General features: G+C 42.1%; 2 protein-coding genes across 2 annotated transcripts; one reads left to right on the forward strand and one right to left on the reverse strand.

Annotated features, from left to right (window-relative positions):
- The first annotated feature begins 4,764 nt into the window (after positions 1 to 4,764).
- Positions 4,765 to 7,514, forward strand: LOC127763452 (rop guanine nucleotide exchange factor 10-like). The gene is made up of 4 exons (XM_052288155.1): positions 4,765 to 5,462; positions 5,583 to 5,929; positions 6,009 to 6,584; positions 6,667 to 7,514. Exons 1-4 carry the CDS (start codon positions 5,249 to 5,251, stop codon positions 7,069 to 7,071), a joined length of 1,542 nt encoding a protein of 513 aa, XP_052144115.1. The 5' UTR covers positions 4,765 to 5,248; the 3' UTR covers positions 7,072 to 7,514.
- Positions 7,515 to 7,795: 281 nt separating this feature from the next.
- Positions 7,796 to 12,942, reverse strand: LOC127763453 (uncharacterized). Its single transcript, XM_052288156.1, has 3 exons — positions 12,362 to 12,942; positions 10,332 to 10,412; positions 7,796 to 8,672 (listed from the first exon to the last, which is right to left on the reverse strand). Exons 1-3 carry the CDS (start codon positions 12,753 to 12,755, stop codon positions 8,236 to 8,238), a joined length of 912 nt encoding a protein of 303 aa, XP_052144116.1. The 5' UTR covers positions 12,756 to 12,942; the 3' UTR covers positions 7,796 to 8,235.
- Positions 12,943 to 21,372: the final 8,430 nt, after the last annotated feature.

Raw genomic sequence — 21,372 nt, forward strand, 5'->3', positions numbered from 1 at the left:
CAGCCCTCCAAGGTCTTTTGGTCGGCAAACCATTTGTCAGTTCAGCAGGCTATTTCATGAGTGGGTATTCTCCGGTTCTGTTCCTTTCCAGAGAAAGGCGCTCCTCAATTGGTCAATTTTTTTATGATCCACTTCAGAATTTGCAAGGAAGTTAGCTGGTAAATTGGCATTGAAGAAAGGACTGATTTCACAAGGGTTTTCCTTCCCACTGAGGTATATTTGCGTCCTTTCTGTCCTTGAATTCTTGATCCAAATTTTTCCAACAGTGGTACAAAGTCAATCTTGCGTAGCTTTCTTAGATGCAAGGGCAAGCCTAGATGAGTTGTTAGGAAAGCATTTACTTTTCCAGGGAAGCTTTGTATGGCACGTTCAATGTTCAAATGTGCACACAAAATGGTGGGGATCTCAGTTTTCTGAATATTGTTTTGTAGCCCTGAGACTTTACCAAAGAGAGCTAGTAGGGTCTTTAGGTTTTCAATCTATGATTGGAGTGCTGGTCTTATGAAGAAAGCTACATCATCCGCGAACATTGAAACCTTGTAGCTGAATAGGTCAATTTTTTCCCATTTGTTCAGTTCAATCAATTGAAGAAGCCGTGCAAATAGTTTAGAAGAGTCTGGAATCTGAATATTTTCTTTATTATTTTTTCACCAATGCTTCTCATATTTATCATAAAATTAATTATGCCATGTGGTCCAATCAGTTGTTAGTTTTACCACCGACTTGAGATAGATAGATAGATAGATAGATAGATAGATATATGTCAGCCCGAAAACTTTTCCATGTTAATCCCCAAAATAATGAATAAATCTAGTCATCCATTAAGGGGACCAAGGCCCAAATGGTTCAAATTAATTAAGATAAGAGTCTGTCCTTGTTACAAGTCGATGATTTTGAATTTCGAAACTAGTAAGTTATAAAATACTATGATTGACACTCAAGATTGAATTCAGCAACTGACTAACAGCAGCCAAAAATGCAGCAACTGGACTGCAAAACTCATGGTCAGCACCACATTACTGTCGAGTGCCAATGGTGAGTTGACACAATCAGTGTTTGCTAGCTAGGAAAGGAATTTTGATCCACCCGTATGATGGCATTTTCATAAGAGGAATTAATTGCATAGAGGGTCAGTTACACGAGGTAAAATAGGCAAACCGCAAGCACTCATCCAGCTTAATTAGGATAGAAAGGGATGACATGGCCTCCTCATGTAGCAGAAAATTAGCTTTAGTTAAAGTTCGTGGGGATCAATTGTATGGGTTTTATCTTTTATGAGATACGCTAATTGAAAATAATGAACTATGTATTATCTAAGTTAAGTGCATGGTCGTACAGGAACAGGGGTGGGACTAGAGTATACGAGGGGAATGCCCAGAAACTTCGGTCAAGAAAACTTTTTTTTAAGCTATAGCTTTCATATTTTTACCATGTGTACATCCATCTCAATATAAACTTATGTATCTACATAAGCTTAAATTCGGTCAAAGTAAAGTAAACTAAGCAAGTAGTACCTTCTTTATTTTGTTCCAGTCCATCCCTAATAGAAATACAATTGACTATTGCTTTTCTCCTGTATATCTTTATTTTATTTTCATTGTTACAGCAAGATATACTTAGGACTTTCAACGGACTCGGGCTTGTTCAGTTTTTCAGGAGTATGGTACTCCGTTAGGAAAAAAAACAGGGAAATTATGCTAGGTTAATAGAGGAAACACCGTATAGAGAGACAGGATGGGACATACTCGATTTTTTTTTTTTTTTGACTGGAAACATACTCGAATTGGGATTGGGAGTAGCAAAGATGGGGATAACTGGATAAGTTAAGCGGGACTGGTGTAGATTAGGACAGCATAGGGAATAGCCGTGCAAGGGCCATAGAACTTGCCTTCTTCTTCTTCTTCTTCTTCTTCTTCTTCTTCTTTATGTAGTAATAAAGACAGAATTTTAGTCTCATACTTTTTCGTATTAAATAGATAGCGTCCACGGATATTATCTAGATAATTCCTTACATGTCCCTAGGTTTTCGTTATGTGTCTTATATATATGTCCTTAAGTTTATCCTGTACATACCGTCGAGTTTTCGTGTCGATTCCTGTTACGCCCATTTCAGCAAAGTTGTCTATTAGAAATAACTATACTGTTGTTTGCTAAAAAAAAGTGCTAGCTAGATTAAAGAATGTCATTCTCAACATGAGAACTATTTCAGTTTAAAAATCGTATGTAATAAAATTATTTAACTCCAAACAGTTTAATTTTTTTTTAAGTTTTGCATCAAACAGTTTTGTTCCTCTGGTTTTATATAATTATTTTTTCAACTTAAAAAGTAAGTTTTTATAATAAGCTAGGACTTATAAACTAATGAGAGGCAATATAGTGTTTTTTCTTAACAAAAATATAGTGGTTTACTCAAGGCCAAATGACAGAATGAGTATAGAGAGGATTAAAACGGGGCGTAGGCCGGTGATAAGACAAACTCAAGAGTATGGAAGATATGGAGGGGATTGAAACGGGGGTATGCAGGAGATAAGGGAAAACCCAAAAGCAAGAGCATGAAAGGTAAGGGATAGAGCGAAAACTTAGAGAGACACGAGGAATTGTCTGTATTGTATTATAATTAAAGTGTGAGAGTGTATCTCCTAATAAATTAGGTAGAGGCCATAACCAATACGCATATTCCTCATAAAATTTCTAAGCATAAGTTGACTTGTCAATACAAAGTTTTGGCCACTATGTATATATCTGGGTCAACCATTCATAATTGAAAAAATAAAGGTTAATCAAACATGTGGTGCAAGAATTGTCTCCACCTGTCAAAAGTTTGTTCGTATTAAATTTTCTTTTTATATAACATTTTTGTCATTTTTAATCGTCGACATAGTGGTTATCCTATTTGTGAGACTTTGATCTATAAGTTATTTTTCTGGTATGTTCATGTTTTTCTCATATATATTATGAATTTATTTGTCCTTAAGGATTGATGTTTACAGCATATATAATGAGCAATAATATGCATGCATCGTCCGGACTGCCAACCAATCTAGCCACGAAATGCGAAATGTGATCTTGCTAGTATACTAAAAATTCGGCTAAAGGTGGTGCTAGAGTAAAAATAGGTAAAATGTATCTACACTACTCTGCAAATTAGTGGTGGTGGCAATGAATCTATGACCACTATCTCCATTATTGTTGGTGAAACCCACATACTCAATAAATTTAAACGTTGCCAAAAGAACAATGTCTAAAAAAAAATAATGTTCATATTATTTGGTAAGATCTCCAGGGAAAATTCCATATAGCTAAAGGGGATGGAATGAGTCAATCTACATGTCCTTCAAATGATGAGCGTGCAATAATATACACAGCATGATTCTTTTTTCCAATGAAGCGCATAGGTAATTTACTAGTATCTTGAAATGCAAGTAAATTTGCTCTATTATCCAAGTAAGTCACACAGAAGTTGATGCGATCATACTACTTGGATTTGTCGCGTCAGTTCTTTCTAGATAATAGAATATAACATCCCGACCTTTACTCAAAAGAGTTACAGCCCATTATTACAGTCTAGCACTCAAAATAAGCATAATCTAAAAATAATAGCGACCAGCATATAAAGATAAAAATAACCAATAAAATATATGGAGAACACATTATTGAAGTCTATTTGAGAATCTCCATCCATAATTGGCAAAAAGCTACATAACCATCGACTCAAGCTTTCTGCATGCAATTTCTAAAAGATCTCCATCTTCATCATACCTTTGTAACCATGCCCAAAAACCGGAGCCAATATGTTGCCCTGAAAATTACCTGCATATATGAAACAGATGGCGATTTATCAAAAACAATGTCATTCGTGTACAACCACAGAGCCCAACATATTGCAGAAAGCTCCCAGCAATATAAGTTTACTTTTCTTCTTGTCCACCCCTAACAGCCACCCATCAAAAATATGAGAAATGCTAGTAGGAACGTATAAGCCAAAAGAAAACTAAACTGCTCTCCATATGAATTTTGTGTAATGGCAATCGATAAACAGATGGTTAATTGTTTCATTTTTCATACAGAAACAACATCTTAAGCTGCCATTCCAGTTTTTTCTTGCTAATTATCTTTCTTTAATACCACCCTTTTAAGCAAATACCACATATATTAAGTGGCATCTTAAGCTTCCAAATTATCTTTTGATGATCTTAACGAAAGTCCCATGCGGCCGGTATAATCTCAGAGCGTAAATATATGCTTTGTTTCTATTACCTCGATCTGTTCTAGTGAAATCTCATTAGACATGTTTATTGGGATTAATACACATGAGAAAATGATTAATTAATAAACGATATTAGAACTTGATATGAGAAAGTGGTATTGGTAGATTAATTTGTCATCAAAACACCCTCATATAATTAATTTTTAAAATAGTTTTTACTACTATATAGTTAGAAAATAATAATAATTAGACATAGTAAAAAAAACAAAGGTAGTACTCATAAACGATCTTAAATTAATATCCTGTCCGTGAGTCCGTCCGATCAGGAATTGGACGGCCAGGATTTCTCCACACCATTGCCAAAACATGCAAATAAAAAGAGTGGGCGGCCACGCCCACGCGGGCCCCGGGCGCGGCGGAGTGGGCGGGAGCGTTCTCCTGCCCGTTTCCCGGGCTTTTTTTTTCCATTTCCCGTCGTCTCCACCTCACCACCTCTCTAAACAAAGCCAAGATCCCCCCACCAACCAACCACCATTGAGGAGATTCCTCTTCTTCTTCTTCTCCTCCTCCCCCTCCTCATCTCCCATCGCAAATCCGGCCGCGAGCGCGCGCGAGCGCGACATGCACCCCACGTTCGCGCGCGGCTTAAATTAGGCAAGAGGCGCGCCACGGTCGCGCCTTCTTTGTCTCTCCCTTGTTTTTTTTAAAATTTTTTTATAAGCTGCGAGGCCGCGTCGTCCGCCATTCTCTTCTTCTTCTTGTTGCACACCGCCGGCCGGCCGTGCGTAGTGCGTGGCATGTCCGTGTTCCCCCTAGCAGCTGATTGATTTGATTTGGTTTTTTTCTTTGCTTGATTACTTCCTTCGATCTTGCCCTGGTTGGTTGGTGGTGGTGGTGGGTTTTGCTATCTCTGCGTGCGTGTTCCGGCCGTGTCGGCGGCGGCGAGCGTGAGGAGGCGCGGCGGCGGAGGCGGCGGTGAGCGAACGGCGGGTGCCACGTGCCCACGCCTTGCGCGCGAAGCTCGAGGCGGTGGGCTGGGTGATGGTGCGGTTCCTCCGGCGCCATAGCCTCGACAAGAACAGCGCGCAGTTCCATCGCCAGCTGAGCCACGACAGCAGCAGCAGCAGCAGCGACACCGCCGACATGCACGAGCCTCACGGCAATGGCAGCGGGGGCACTCCCCCGCTGCCCAACGGGAGAGCCGCCGCCGCCGGCGCGCCGCGCTCCCGCTTCGGCCGCGACGGGCCGCCCTCCGGTACAACCCCCCCCCCCCCCCCCCCCCCCCCCTCAAACTCTCTGGTTCATCTCGTTCTTGATGCGCCATCAATCTGTTCGCGAAATTGATCGATTCTTGTGTTGATCTGGGGGGGGGCAGATTTGGACGTGATGAAGGAGAGGTTCGCGAAGCTCCTGCTGGGCGAGGACATGTCCGGCACCGGCAAGGGCGTGTCGTCGGCGCTGGCGCTGTCGAATGCGATCACGAACCTGGCGGCGTCCGTGTTCGGCGAGCACCGCAAGCTGGAGCCCATGGCGCCGGACACCAAGGAGCGGTGGAAGAAGGAGGTCGGGTGGCTCCTCTCCGTCACCGACCACATCGTCGAGTTCGTCCCCACCCGCCAGACCGCCGAGAACGGCACCACCATGGAGATCATGTCCACCGCCCAGCGCCGCGACCTCCAGATGAACGTCCCCGCCCTCCGCAAGCTCGACGCCATGCTCATCGTATAATTAACCTCCATTCTTGCTCTCAATTCTTGATTTCTTCCGCCATGGCGCTAATTAATGGAGATGGAGATGGCAGGGGTACATGGACAACTTCGTGGACCAGAGCGAGTTCTGGTACGAGAAGGGAGGGGACAACAAGAGGGACGACGACAAGTGGTGGATGCCGACGGTGAAGGTGCCGGCGGAGGGGCTATCGGAGGTGACGAGGAAGTGGCTGCAGTACCAGAAGGAGTGCGTGAACCAGGTGCTGAAGGCGGCCATGGCGATCAACGCGCAGGTGCTGGTGGAGATGGAGATCCCGGAGGTGTACATCGAGTCGCTGCCCAAGAAGGGCAAGACCAGCCTCGGCGACGCCATCTACCGGAGCATCACCGACGAGGAGTTCGACCCGATCGAGTTCCTGGAAGGCGTGGACCTGTCCACGGAGCACAAGGTGCTCGACCTCAAGAACCGCATCGAGGCGTCCACCATCATCTGGAAGCGCAAGATGCAGACCAAGCAGGAGGCCAAGTCGTCGTGGGGCTCCATCATCAGCTTCGAGAAGCGCGAGCAGTTCGAGGAGCGCGCCGAGACCATCCTCCACCTCCTCAAGCTCCAGTTCCCCGGCACCCCTCAGTCCCAGCTCGACATCTCCAAGATCCAATACAACCGGGTTAGTAGCACCTTGATTAATTCTTGCCATCAATGGCGATCGATTGGTGATCTTGAATGTCTGAAGACGTCATCAATGGCAGGACGTGGGGTACGCGATACTGGAGAGCTACTCGAGGGTGCTGGAGAGCCTGGCGTACAGCGTGATGTCGAGGATAGAGGACGTGCTGGGGGCGGACGCGGCGGCGCAGAACCTGACGGCGACGGAGGCGGCGAGGAGGCTGATGGACGGGGATGCGGCGGCGAGGAAGCTGGACGCCATGGAGGAGCTGGAGAAGCTCAACGAGGCGCCGGCGTCCATGACGCTCTACGACTTCATGGGGTGGCACTTCGACCAGGACGAGCTCATGAGGAAGAAGGAGGAAGGCACCCTCGACGAGGCCGGCGAGGCCAAGCTCAAGAAGGCCCCCAGCCTCGCCCCCAAGAAGTTCTCCTACGTCGACAGCCTCTCCGCCGGCGGCATGAGGAGCCCCTCCTCGCGCCACTGATCACCACCACCGCCGCCATTACACTCTCTCTCACAAGCACAAGATGATCGGCACCATCGCCGGAGTCGGACAAGATGACCGGCGCCGCCGCTTTCTTGCACGCTGTACATAACCGAACTCGACGGACACTAGAGATCAACGACGACACTGGAGTAGAGATCAGCTTGATTATTAATCTAATCAGCATCTAATCTCTTCTTACCAATGCCAATTAATGCTGGGGGGTAATTACTATTGATTTCTTTTTTTTTCTTCCTTCTCCATCTTTATTCTAGAGGGGGAAAAGAACAAAGGTGGTTTCATCTGCAATACCTGTAATTCGACGCCATTGCTACTGATCATGTAACTAGTACTGGTTTGTACCAAGCAGTTCTGAGTTCTCTTGAAAAAAGGAGAAGATGAACTCCTTGGGATGTATGTATGTAACTGGGTGGACGGGGAACACACACTGTATTCTTTCATTTGTTTCAAACTAATCTTTTTGTTACACTTGGTTTCCCATCTTGAAATGCCTGGTTCTTATCCAAACTTAGGTCACACTGTAAACTGCAACAGATTATTTTTGTAGGTTTGTGCAAGTAAAAGCATATAAGATTATATCAGAAAGTAGCCAGCCAAAAAAAAAAATCTGAAATCTGAAATAAGCCCAGTAGCACATCAGATTTAGCACTATATCGTGCTTTTACTCTTTAACACAATTCATGCACAACTCAAAAGAACAATATACTGGAAAATGAAAAGGATGGAATTTTATAACTTCCAACTGTCTCATGCTTATGACATAATATACAATTCACCTAAGCAACTCTTGCTCGACTCATTTGGCACTTCAGAGATCTCAGGTCACAAGGAAGCAATTGCCTCAAGAGTAAAGACCAACCAAGCCCAACAACATTTTGCCAACTGCTTGCTATTTACTCCTTCCACCAACACGTATGACCCAACAATGGAAAGGCAAAGGATTGACAGGAAAGGGTACAGGGAAAAAAAGGTAACCTCTTGTATGAACTTCAGTGGCTAACTAACCCTCAACATTTGTTTCCTCTAGGGGAAAAGAACAAACAAAATCACTTGTTAGCAGTCAAAACCCACGCCAAGCATTTACAAACATTACCAAACATCAAGGAATAAGTGGAGCACTATGTACATCTGTTTATACATTAGTCAACTCTCTAGATCATTCTCTTGCCTGACTTGAACTGACGCAGTTGGGATAGGCACATTGTGCTCTATATAGTCATCCGAAGCTTCCTCCTCATCATCAGAAGATAGAGTAGACGGCCCCATCCATGACTTGAAACCATCATTAATTCGCCTCTGCATCTCTGGGGTTACTTCTATTGTTGTCTCCAGCATTTCTAGACCCACATTGTGGGGAGTGTAATCACCCTCATCAAGGATCACCGCAGCTTTCCTTCTCAAGAAGAAGGCAGTGCCAGCATATAGGATTACCAAACCCCATGCTGTAATTTCATAGCACCAGAAGAGAGGAACAGAACAACTACTTCCAAGAGCCAGAAGCGTTGATCCAAGAATAATTGCCATGAGACCAAATATGACAGCAAAAACTGCATTTAGTATAGCCAAGCAACGCACACCACCTGCATTTCCATGTTTGGTGTTAATGGCTGCACTTAGGTATAAATTAACATAAAAACATTGGTATGGAACACGTTTAGAACCTTTTGCCAATAACTTTCCACACAACATATGATTTTACAAAAATAAATGGGAGGTTGCACTGTTACCACGCTGTATTAGAAAAGTGTAAGTACAAAAACTAGCTAAAACATCAGCCATACACAATTTACTCCACAACTGATGTCATGACAAGGTATTAGATTAAATTAAAAATTTCAGTCCAGTACAATCATGAAATCAGATGCAAAAAAGATCTACAGGACAGCTATCCAAAATACTTGGATGTTGATGGTTATCACAGCAGCCACTAATGTTCAATCTTGTCCACAACAGATAATCATGTCATCACAGGAATACAAGAGACTGCCTAGTGAGAATTTTGTGCATAATTAATGGCAAAATGCATGAACACATAATCACATCCTCATTGTCAAATTTTAGTAGTGATTTCTAGAAGAAAAGAAGTTCCAATTTTGGAAACACATTTTTACCGATGTCCACTAATGATCAGGGTTGGAAATTTCGGACCGAAATTTCCGAAATTTCGGTCCCCTCCAATCAGGGTTTACATTACCGTCGGTAACCGCGCGGTTACCGCCCTTACCGCGGGGGTACGATAATAAAAATACCACGGTAACCTCCTTAAATTCAAATAAATTTAAAAAATAATTTGAATTTTTGATAAATTTTGCACGGTTTCTTACGGTTTTTCACGGTTACTGCAGTTACCGCGCGGTAACCGTGCTTACCGCTGGGGCGCGATAACCCCGGCCCCAACGGTTTGGGAAACCCTGCCTCCGATACGATATTACTTCGGCCGAAATTTTTCATTTTTTCTATTTTTTCATGAATTTTGGTAATATATGTTCAAATTCAACTAAATTTTGTTCAAAATTTCGGAAATTTCGGACCGAAATTTCTGAAATTTCGGGATTTAGGTGACCTCCGATCAAAAGGGCTAAACCGATAAAGTGAACCCGGATAATAATGATGTAGAAGACAGATTTTCAGGAGTGCTGTGTCTGTTGCTGGGCAGATGGCAGATGGGAAGACCACAGGGTTGGAGAATGTGAATGTTGGTGAAATCTTTAGTCACTATCTATTTATGAGTGGAACACTTATATTTCAAATTAAGGTAATGTTGGTGAAATCTTTAGTCACTATCTATTTATGAGTGGAACACTTATATTTCAAATTAAGGTAATGTTGGTGAAATCTTTAGTCACTATCTATTTATGAGTGGAACACTTATATTTCAAATTAAGGTAAGGAAACATTATGAATGGACTTCATAAAACTTAATGTTCTCTAATATCCTATCGACCTTATGGCTTCCTTGCCTGCATGGTGAAAATTAGATATCAATCTTTAAGATGATTGTAATATTGAAACCATATGTATGTATGGTCCATGACATGTGATGGTAAATCAGAACCAAGTCTTTTGGTTGCACACACTTCCCAGAATTGCACTGTGATCCACACTGTGTTCAGCACTTCAAGGGGAATGCCAAGCAATAGATATGTTCCCAGAAAGCTAACTCATTTAAATATTTCAATAGCCGAAACAAGATACAAAATTATCGAAGATCTCTGGTAAAGATGCAGAAATAAACTCACCTCTTTTAGAAGCACAGAAGTTATTCTCGACGACACAAATCAATGGATGTCTTCTTGGAGCAGCATATGCAACAGATATGCCTGCAAGTAAATACAGATTAATTATTCACAAAAAATATACTACTCTTTTCTGGCAAGAAAAAATGGGTATAGAACAAAGAAAAATAAATTTCATGAGGTAACTCCAGGCAGCTATGGCCAATGCATCCAAGAAAATTTCATGAGGTAATGTGTCAGGGTGGAACCTTGCTCTGTTCTTAACTTCATACCATTTCATCAATCTTACAAAAACAAAATAACCTTGCAACAGGATAACAGAACTCTAGATCATATTTGGATACGTAAATTAAGGCAGACTATCTTATTTCATTAAAAAAAGTGGGAGGACAGGACAGGATCATAAAGGCGAAGAATTCAGGGTGTTTTCAGAATGTAAGTAGCTTTTGGTGCGTCTGACTCGAACAAATTTCAAATGATCATAGTTCATGGTTGGTAATTCCTAACTTCCTGATATCCTATTTCAAGCCTGGTTCTAGTTAAGGGGCTAAGAAATCTGGAAAGTTATAAAAGGCCATGGCTAATATTCAATAACACAAATAATTGCCCTCCTCTGTAAATTTGCTTTTCAGAATGTTGGAAGAATTTCCATGATTTTTGTCTGCAAAACCTTCTAAACACGTTTTCAAAAATTATTAATCATTATCAGTTACTTAAATGGCTCATTCATTTTCTTGTGGCCGTGGTGGAAGACTGGAAGGTAACCAACCGACAGCTAAAGAGCAGTAGTCGTGTCATACTGGGGCTTCAGTATAAGATTAGATTAGTTTCTTAGAGAAAAAGGCTGCTTAGGGATATTAGAGTTATCTGTTAATTGAATGGTTGGATTATTTGTTAGCTGACTCCTGATACAAAGTTAATCAATAAAGTAAAGGAAGATTCAATCAGTAAGTCCCTTCCTACTCTATTACTCCCCCTTTCCCGAGTCCTCTCCTCGCTACCAAGTGCCCCTTGTTCATCTAGTGTTTGACCTCTAGTTACCCTGTTGTGAGTTTTGACTTTGGTCAATAACACATTTCTTAGATAATTAAGTCCTAATATAACCTGAGTTTCTGCTTTGCAAGTGTACTATGACTCTATGAGTCCATAGTGGAGATATATTTTATGTTTTCATGTGTATTCTGAACTTGAATATACCATTAATTAATAATAACGTATGTGTCACACTGAAGGTACTAAACACACAATTACCCTAGAGATGCCATGTGAAAAATCAATATTCTTATAGTACGAACTGAGGAAATGTTCATGTGGCATCAGTTGCAAGAACCTGAGAAATGGCATGCCAGGAAAAGGGAAAAGCAAATCATATCCAATTAGATAATACAGCCTGTTGTTTACATGTAAGATTTACATGATGAAATGGTAAGATATACATGGTGAAATGGTCAATGAACAGCTACAATCAGGATCCAGATTATGCTCTGAATCTTTTGCCACTGGTCACTAGTAAAAAATGTGATGAATACTTTGCTAGTCATGAAATTATTGGCTCATAAATGTTTTCATAAATTGGGCTTGACTAATTCTCAGCAAAGCCTCCAATATAAAGATACGAAATGGAAAGATCATACACACTAAAGTTTCTACTTCACTCAATGGAACCGCACAAGGATATTAATCTTTCAGAAAAAATAATGAGACAACTAGGCTTCCCATTAGTTATAAGTTTCACATGATTTGTCCAGACAAAAGTCAAATGCAATTTCAGGTGAAAATACGGTCAATTGAAGTCCTATATAACTAGATACACGGTAAACCTCATAATCTCATGCCCCTTCCGATGCCCATTTTTGGTAAAAATATGACCAGCATCAAAGAACAATAGTACAATGCCCCTGATCACATTTATAATGTAATTCTGTGTATAGAGATAGCTAAGTTAATCAACCGAGTAGAATGCTCCCGATCACATTAATAATGTAATTCCGTGTAGAGATAGCTAAGTTAGTCAACCAAACCAGGGGGCTCACCAGATACAAGGTAGGCAGACGAGACGGCGAAGAGGAGGGCGGACGGGACGAAGACGACCATCCAGTAGAAGTCGGCGGCCTCGGCGGTGGTCATGTAGAAGGCCCCGCCGCGGTACCGGTACGCCTCGGGCTCCTCCTCCCTGCTGCTGGCCGCGGCGGGGAGGGCCTCCAGCATGCGGCGCTCGCGGCAGAAGGGCCGCTCCGCGGGCTCGGCGGGGAACACGATCCCGAGGCTGACCCCGGCCGCGGCGGCCACCGCGGCCGCCACGCACGCCCCCGCGGCCGCCGCCAGCGGGCGGCGGAGCCGCGGCAGCGCGCGCTCCTCGTCCCGCAGCGCCGCGTACGCCCGCCGCGGCATGAACGCCTGCCGCAGCGCGTCGCCCAGCAGCGCCATCGCCCGCAGCGGCAGCGGCGGCGCCTGGAAGAGCGGGTGGGGGGGTAGGTGTCGGTGGCCGGCGGCGGCGGCGGCGGCGGCAACCCTAGACGCGGTGAGGCGGGTAGGTGTGGGAATTGGGAGGCATGGGGGGATTTGGGAGGAAGGCTTTTCGGTTAGTTAGGTTGGCTTGCACAGGGGGAGAAGAATGGGGTGCGAGTTTCTTTCTTGGTCATGCCAAAGTCCAACTTTGATCACCTCGTACCGGTTGTTTGGCATGGGTTTGGGTCAAGAATTTAATTCCTCGACAATAATTTGGTTTGAAAAAATGTTATTCTGGGTGTGTTTAGTTTACATCAAAATTAAAAGTTTGAAATTATAAAGATGTGACGGAAAAGTTAAAAGTTTACGTGTAGGAAAGTTTTGATGTGATGGAAAAGTTAAAAGTTTAAAGAAAAAGTTGAAACTAAACCAGGCCTCTATGTACCGGACTAGGGTGATTCCAACTTATTTCTTCAAACTTCCAACTTTTCCGTCACATCGAACTTTCCTACACACACAAACTTCCAATTTTTCCGTCACATCGTTCTAATTTCTTCAAACTTCCAATTTTGGCGTGGAACTAAACACAACCTAAAGTTGCAACTTAGGAAGGCAAATTTGTGGGATGGCAAAGTTGCAAACGATTGTCTAGTATCGTTATTTTCATCAACAATATAGATTAGGGTGTGGAAATCCATCAGCATAGGATTAATTAAATATTAGCTTAAAAGACTTAAAATTAGATTGATATGATTATGTCAAAATAACTTTTCTATATAGATTATTTATAAAAAGAAATTACACCGTTTAACATATCAGGAAGCGTATACATAGAAAACGGTGTCAGCCCTCCTAAGGTCGGCTCATGACTGGGCATCATGCGCTCCCTAGCACGTGACTAAGAGTACGGTAGATCATTCGACATGGAGTGAAAAGTGTAGGAATCAGTGAAGTCCTCACTAGGACTATTTGGCTCTAATTCACCTCCCACTCCCACTTCGCTTCTTCGTCGAACATGATATCTTGTGTTATATGAACTGATGAACATGGTTACCCACAGGGTCATATACCTACTAGGCATTTCTCCTTTCCTGTAATAGCTCTCCCTCCAGAACCGCGATAGACACTATCTTGAGATTGAGCAACTGCTCGGTCGATAAGGGGTGGCACTACGCGTAACATCTTTTTTAGCATTTGCTCATTAGAAAGGATGTCTCTGTTGATGAAAAAAAACACACTGGCCTGAGAGATTTGCTTTACACTAGTCCAGGTCCAAAGATTTGCTTTCAGGTTCAGGCATGCCAGTTGGTTTGATTCTACAACCAACAAGAAGCAAAGAATCCAAAGTTGGTTTGATGGGCTGGTCAGGGATGAATTGAGCACCAATAGGCTGATGTTGCTATGGAATAGGTGATTGTTGCCCAATGAGTATCTAGCGAATCCGCTCAACAATCGGTTGCTTTGTCTTGAATAGTGCAGCAACTTGCTCTGGAGCGACATGCTGTAGATTATGCCTTGTATGCTGTGGCTGTTGCCTGAATAAAACACTTGGTTGACCATGAGCTGATGCTGATGCACCCGGCTTCCCAAAAGCCGATATTACTGCAGGCTGCTATTCTGGGATTATTCCAGATATATGTTGTCATTTACCACCATTATTAGTACTAATGGTCCTGTATTGTGGAAAAACACCCTTAGGAAGGAAAACTGGCCCCTTAGCTTGATGCTCAGTTATTGTGCCATCAACTACAAATTTGATCATATTAGTTAAAGTATTAACAAGCACTCCCGACTGATTGATCAATGCATAATGAATAGCATAATCAATGCGATCTTGTAAAGTGTGGAACTCTTCAGGATCTCCCTCTGGTTTCTCACCCTTTGGCTCGGCATCTTTAGGAGAACTTGTTCCTTCATCATCGAGTGGGAAAGTGACTTTGTGTCTTTGAATTACTGTACCTTGCTGGGTCAATATGAATGAAAGCAAATACTTATTTTGCAATTGGTTCATCATCTGCTCCAGATTCGCCTTTTGTTCTTCTGTTAGCTTATCCAACGTTACTGGGATGATGTTGTCTGGGTCAATATCATTTGCTTTGATATCAACCATGATGAAAACCTTGTCGAAGTCGGTCCCACCAGGCGTGCCAAAAGCGTGTTGATGAAAAAAAAACACATTGGCCCTTAAGATTTGATTTACTCTAGTGCAGGTCCAAAGATTTGCTTTCGGGTTCAGGGCGTGCCAGTTCGTTTGATCCTATAACCAACAAGAAACAAAGAATCCAAAGTTAAATCCATAAACGATAGCCGACCGGCTAGATTGTCGATGACGCATCGTCTAAATCGAGCCGATGCAATATGATTTGGATTGGCAATGAAATATATAGTGAATAAAGGACTAATTTTACTGCATTGGCTATAGATATCAGCAATATATAATCTATACTTTAAAATATGTTTAAACCAAGTGATTGGGATAGATCGGACAGCTACCGAGACAGTATGAATCACTTATGTCTAAAAATACTTCAAGGTAAAGATTATATAAGCTCATGTCATAGCCGATAGGTAAATCTAGTATGTATCGGCTATTGCTCCGATACTTCTTTATACTAAGATATCATTGAAGGTTAGATATATTAAACAAGAATCAATTTATCTTTAGTTTAACCTAAGCAGATTGGTCTCAAACTTAATATATTTTACCTTAGTGATATCTTGATATAAAGGGTAGATTTAACATATCAAGTAAATAGATTAAGAAGAAGATAGCTAAGCCAGGTAAGATCGGCTGAAACTCCGATACTATCTCTATTGATTATCATGAAACAAGCTAGAGATTATGGTTCTAGATATTACTTAATGGATCAAACTTAACTGATGTAGCATTAAGCATGAAGAGAAACATAATATCTAATAAACAAGCAAATGAGAACCTTTTCGAGATGGTAGATATACTATATAATCTAATTCGAGGTTATCTAACCCTATCAACACTCCCTCCGTCCCAAAATAAACAGTATGGGATGTTGTTTGATGTAGATGACATGGATAGTATTTGGAGCCAACACTAGGCAGCTGCACTATTTACCTTGCTCATCAAGTCTAATAGTAGAGCTAACTCCTAGCTATAAGCAAACGGATCCCCAAACCAAACAGATCATGCACCAGAGAAGACAAGCACGGACAACAACGAATGAGTTCAAATCGAAACCGGTTGTTCCTTGCCTACGGGCTTAGTCCATCAGCGAGAGGTGTCAGATCGATCAGAACACGGCAGCCAACTGGATGGATCTGGATCAGTTTCCCTATGGGTGTGTTTAGTTCACGCTAAAATTGGAAGTTTGGTTGAAATTGGAACAATATGACGGAAAAGTTAAAAGTTTATGTGTGTAGGAAAGTTTTGATGTGATGGAAAAGTTGGAAATTTGAAGAAAAACTTGGGAACTAAACCAGGCCTATGTATACAAAATAAACTCAAGTATGACTAAGCTTCTTAACCAAAAAAATAAATCAATAGAAAAGTAAAAAAAGATGTATCACATAAGTAAAGTTTATCTTCCAACAGATTTTATTTCACATAAATATGGGTATAAGAGATGAGAACAACTGCATGCAGATGTCTGAGAAAGTAGGAAGAGCGATGTTTGTTGAGACCAAAGATGATGGGCCCTATGGTTACTGCTCGATTTTGGGATGGATAGGGGCGGTGCGGCTAGCGAGATGGAATAGAGAGCGGCGGCAACGGCTGCTGGTGAAGAGATGAGATATGGATAGGGGCCTGCGACGGTGGCTGGGTAGAAGTAGGAGGGTCTACGCTTGGCGGTGAAAAATGGAGGGATCGAGAATGGTGGTGGAAGGTGGAGATGGGGGGTCGGTGCCCTACTCTTGGTGGTGATGGAGGCAGCGTAGTGCAATTTCCAGCGATGGGGCTAGCACCTAGCTCATAGTGGCAGTGGGGGGTGTCGCCCTATTCTTGGCATCGATTGGTGGCAGCGCCCTTCTTCTTCCCAACAAGGGGGAAGGCACCCTTCTTGGTGGTGAGAGGGGTGATGCGAGGGGATGGAGGTGGCACGTCTTCTTGGCGTTGAGGGGGAGAGGGCAACACGTGGTGGTGATGTGGGTGGCGTGTCTTCTTTGCGGTGAGGGGATGGGGAGGGGATGCGGGTGGCTATGTGGGTGGCGCGAGGGAATGAGGAGGGGATAAGGATGACGCGTGGTGCTAATGAGGGATCGATGAATTGCAACAAAGAAAGGTGAACTGGGAGGCTAGGTCTTTGACCGGAGAGGATAAGGCTAGCCCGTGTAGAAGGGATTTTAGGCACCAAATATTTGGCCTATAGCCCGCGTAACAAAGATTTTGGTGCAGCTAAATTTTTTGCGGGACTATCGACAACCCTAGCTTTGTCGATCGACGGGCTGACCGTACTATTTTAACTTACCGACAGATTGTTTGTCTCTAACAAAAAAAATACCGACAGATCGTCTGTCACAAAGCTTTGGCAACAAATTGTATGACATTAAATAGCAACCTTTACCGATAGATATCTGACCTGAATTTGGTGTAGCATGATTCGGCAAGTGGCGGGAACGGGAACGATAAGTGTGTATTTTTTTATTCCGATTTGGAAAAAGAATATGAAACGGGAACGATAATTGTGTATTTTTATCAGTCTCACCTATATGATCTCTCATTTTCTTTAACCTATACATTTAACGTATCTATCTTGGAGGACTTCTTATTTTCCTGGGTCTCTCTTCTCAACATAAACTTGTAGCTAACTTATGGCCTTGCTATTATATACTACTTCCTCTGTCTAAAATAACCGTCCCTTTTGGATGGTGCACTAAAGTGAAATGGCATTTATGCCCTTCTGCGATGGAAGGAGGATGTAGCATTGGGATCCCCACATGCAATAAAAAAATGGCATTGGGATATCCATGTACAGTATAACAAAATAAACAAATAAATGACTACACATGGCCCCTTAATATCACTCCTCCTAGCAACAAAAACGAAACCCTAATAGTTTGAAAAACTAATTGCATCCTAATAAAAGGATTTTTTTTAATGTACCTTAAAATGAGTATGGGCCATCCATACACCACGTCCAATGGACAAGGTGTATTGCTACTATATCAGTATATATTGTTTATAGTAGTGTAGTAGAAAGATATTTCTGGGAGAAAACTACATGGCATTCGTGTAAATACTCAGATGATAAATGAAGAGTTTACGGCCGATTGACCGTGCGATCAGGATACGGCCGGAGAGGCGAGGAAGCGACCGTGATGGCTAGGTTCTATGGATCGATCATGAACGAGGACATGATGCATCGCTGGCCTCCGTCCAACCGCCGTCCGTCGCCCTTTGCCGGGATGATCTGGTGCTTTCGATCGGCACGGCACGTTGGGGGTGCCTCCAATCTCCATGACCGTCGAGTCGCCGGCCTTCGTTGTCCCAGCGCCGCACCAAGCCCGCCCCAACTCCGGATCCACCGCAGATGAGGGGGAAGGGTACATCTCCGGTGAGCACTCCCCCGTCAGAACCCTCCATCCCGCTATGCTCAGCCCTCTCTGATGCTCGCGCCGGTGTACGCACTTGTCGCCGCACATCAGAGGGCATCGGCAGAACTCCTATGTCCGGATCCTGACATCCACACCGGCCACTGGCCATCGCCCCCACACCAATCCTGCCTCGATCTACATCGCGCTGGGTTTCTCATTTGCAGCTTCTCTCTACCGAAATAACCCAATAAAATGGTTACCTGTGGGACAGTCAGAATATGATCATTGCTAGAGGATACCGCAAGAACATGATTTTGCCGGTGTATGCTGTGAAAATATATACTGTTTTCTTCTAGAGGACATGACACATTATTTTATAAATTTCATCTGAATTGGAGCATGATTTTCATGTCTCACGTTCAGGAATGTGTCTGATGTGAGCCTGTCCAGGAGCAGACCATCCATGAGCAGAACTGCCGAATATCATTAAATAATGTTTATATATTTGAAGTTTCTTTGTTTTATTTTTTATTTTTACGAGTAAAACTTGTCCTCATAATAGATTTTACATAGTGTATTTTTTAACAATAATGTATTGAAATATTAACAAATACTATAAAATCACAGCACATAATTATGTCAATCGATGGCTATTCGCTACGATCTTAAGTGTGCTAGCGCAATATCTGTGCGTTATATATGGGGTTATCTGGAGGAACAGTGATGAATGAACATTTTCTTTGATCCTTATTTGGTCCTAAAATTAGTAAAATTTCTTATATTTTCAGATAGGGTTATTTAAAAATATTATACCAACTAGGTATTTATTATTATAAAAACAAGAGTAAATTTTACTTTAAACCATCCTTTAACTAACGTTTTCAATTTGAATCAGCTATTTTTACCTTTTATGGTACTGTGAACCATATTTAACTATTTTATCCATGTACATCCAAACTTGGCATATGCCAACAAGAAATAGTCTTACATATAGCTGCGAGAGTCCATTGATGAGTAGAAACCGACGTACTTGAGATCGTTCATATACTTGAGAAGAGAATCGGGGTAATCCAAAATGAATTAAAGATAAAATTATCCGTTCCAAAGTGAAAACACGAGTTAGGGTGTGTTTGGTTGGGCTTTTCAACCTGCTTTTGCTTTTGCAAAAGCCAAAAGCTAACCAAAGGGCCCAAAAGCCACAGCTACTTTTGTCCAAAGTCAGCTTTTGGTGTAGTACAAATCAAAAGCACATCTACCCCTGCTTTCATCTGCTTGCACCTCTAAAGGGTGATGCAAAGTGAAAAGTCAGATAATAAAATGTGGCCTAAATTGAAATTTGCTCTAAAAATGTTTTTACACATTCATTTTTTGGAAACCCTTGCAGTGTGATGGTAGTTTGTGGTAGTCACTCTACCCATCAACCATGAGAGTTTAAATCCTAGTGCCCACGAATATGAAACATGTGCAAGTGGACTTTAGTGAAATCAGGGATGTGTCGTTTTTTACTCTATTAATGTATAATTTACTAGGCACATTTATAGGTATGTGAGTGTAGTGTTGTGTGTGCGTGTACGTGTGACCTGTAATAAAAAAAGAACACATTCATTTCATAATTGTCCATACCAATTACTACCTCCGTTTCATGTTATAAGACTTTCTAGCATTGTCCATATTTATATAGATGTTAATGAATCTAGGTACACATATATGTCTAGATTCATTAACATATATATGAATATGGGCAATGCTAGAAAGTCTTATAATATAAAACGGAGGAAGTAATAAGCTGATGATTATTCAGGTAAGCATCCCTGGCCCTACATGCGGTCCCACCAGTCATTCATTTGATCACATACGGTAAGATTATAATAGGTGGCATGCAGAAGATGGCCAAGCCAGTATTCGAGAATGTGGCAGTGGACGTCCTTGGGCTATCAATGGAAAATGATGGACTGAGATGCTTGGGCCGTCGGAACGCTTGGGCCGTCCTCCTGCTAAACTCACGATGCTTAGGACAATTACTTAATTACTCTTCCACCTCACTTAATCAAATGATTAAAATGTCCATAAAAATCAACGGTGGGATTATTCCTACTACACTACTACCATCTCCTACTGGGAGGTACAGCTAAAGGCCTCTAAAAAAGGCACTGAAATTACAGTATCTCATTTCAAAAACAGTTCCTCCACATTATGGATTATTATGCTCCTAGGAGTAGTTGTGTGCCTGTCTTTTATTTTTCCCACAAGCCTAGCTGCACTACTAACTCAGAGCATTACATAGATATATATGAGATGGACCCTACATGATTAAGGAGTAGTTATTTGGATATAAATTTTAAACCTAAAACGAGCAGTTATTTTGGAACGAAGGAAGTAGTTGCTAGTGGAGATTAGCTAGATCCACTAACACTTGAGATACACAGGTAAGGTCTTGAATGAATGATTCGAAATCGCGTCTTCCTTCCTTAGTACCCCACGACTCTTGTCGGCATTCGACTACACATGCCATAGGCCCCCACCATGTCCGATGTGCTAGTCTGGAGCTAACTAATCTACCCTTCTCACTCTCTATAATTAATTATGCCAAGTGAACCAATCAGCGGTGCATACCTATCAACTTAATAAGATATATAGAAGAAAATCCTTTAGATCGGTCGCTCGGGGGAGGAAAAAATCGCCCCCCCCCCCCAACGCACGCATGCCGCCCCAGCCCACCACGTGTCCCCGTAAACACCTGCCATGTGTCTCCACCATATAGTCCATTATAACAAATCACACACATATTATGGAAACCCTCTATTAAAGAAATCTGTTTCATTTTTTTTTCTACCAAAAATATTTCACCTAGTGTACTCGCAATGTTTCATTGTGTATGGATCTAATGTTGGTGAATTGAAACATTCTTTTGTAACAAATCACCCACATATTATGGAAACCCTCTATTAAGGGAATTCTTTTCATTTTTTGTTCCACCAAAAACGCTTCACCTAGTGTACTTATAATGTTTCATTATGTATGGATCAAAATGTTGTAGTGACTTGAAACATTATTTCACTATTTGCTGAAACATTTGTTTTTATATAAG

The sequence above is a fragment of the Oryza glaberrima genome, chromosome 2 (genome assembly GCF_000147395.1).
Source record: "Oryza glaberrima chromosome 2, OglaRS2, whole genome shotgun sequence".
NCBI classification, from domain to species: domain Eukaryota; kingdom Viridiplantae; phylum Streptophyta; class Magnoliopsida; order Poales; family Poaceae; genus Oryza; species Oryza glaberrima.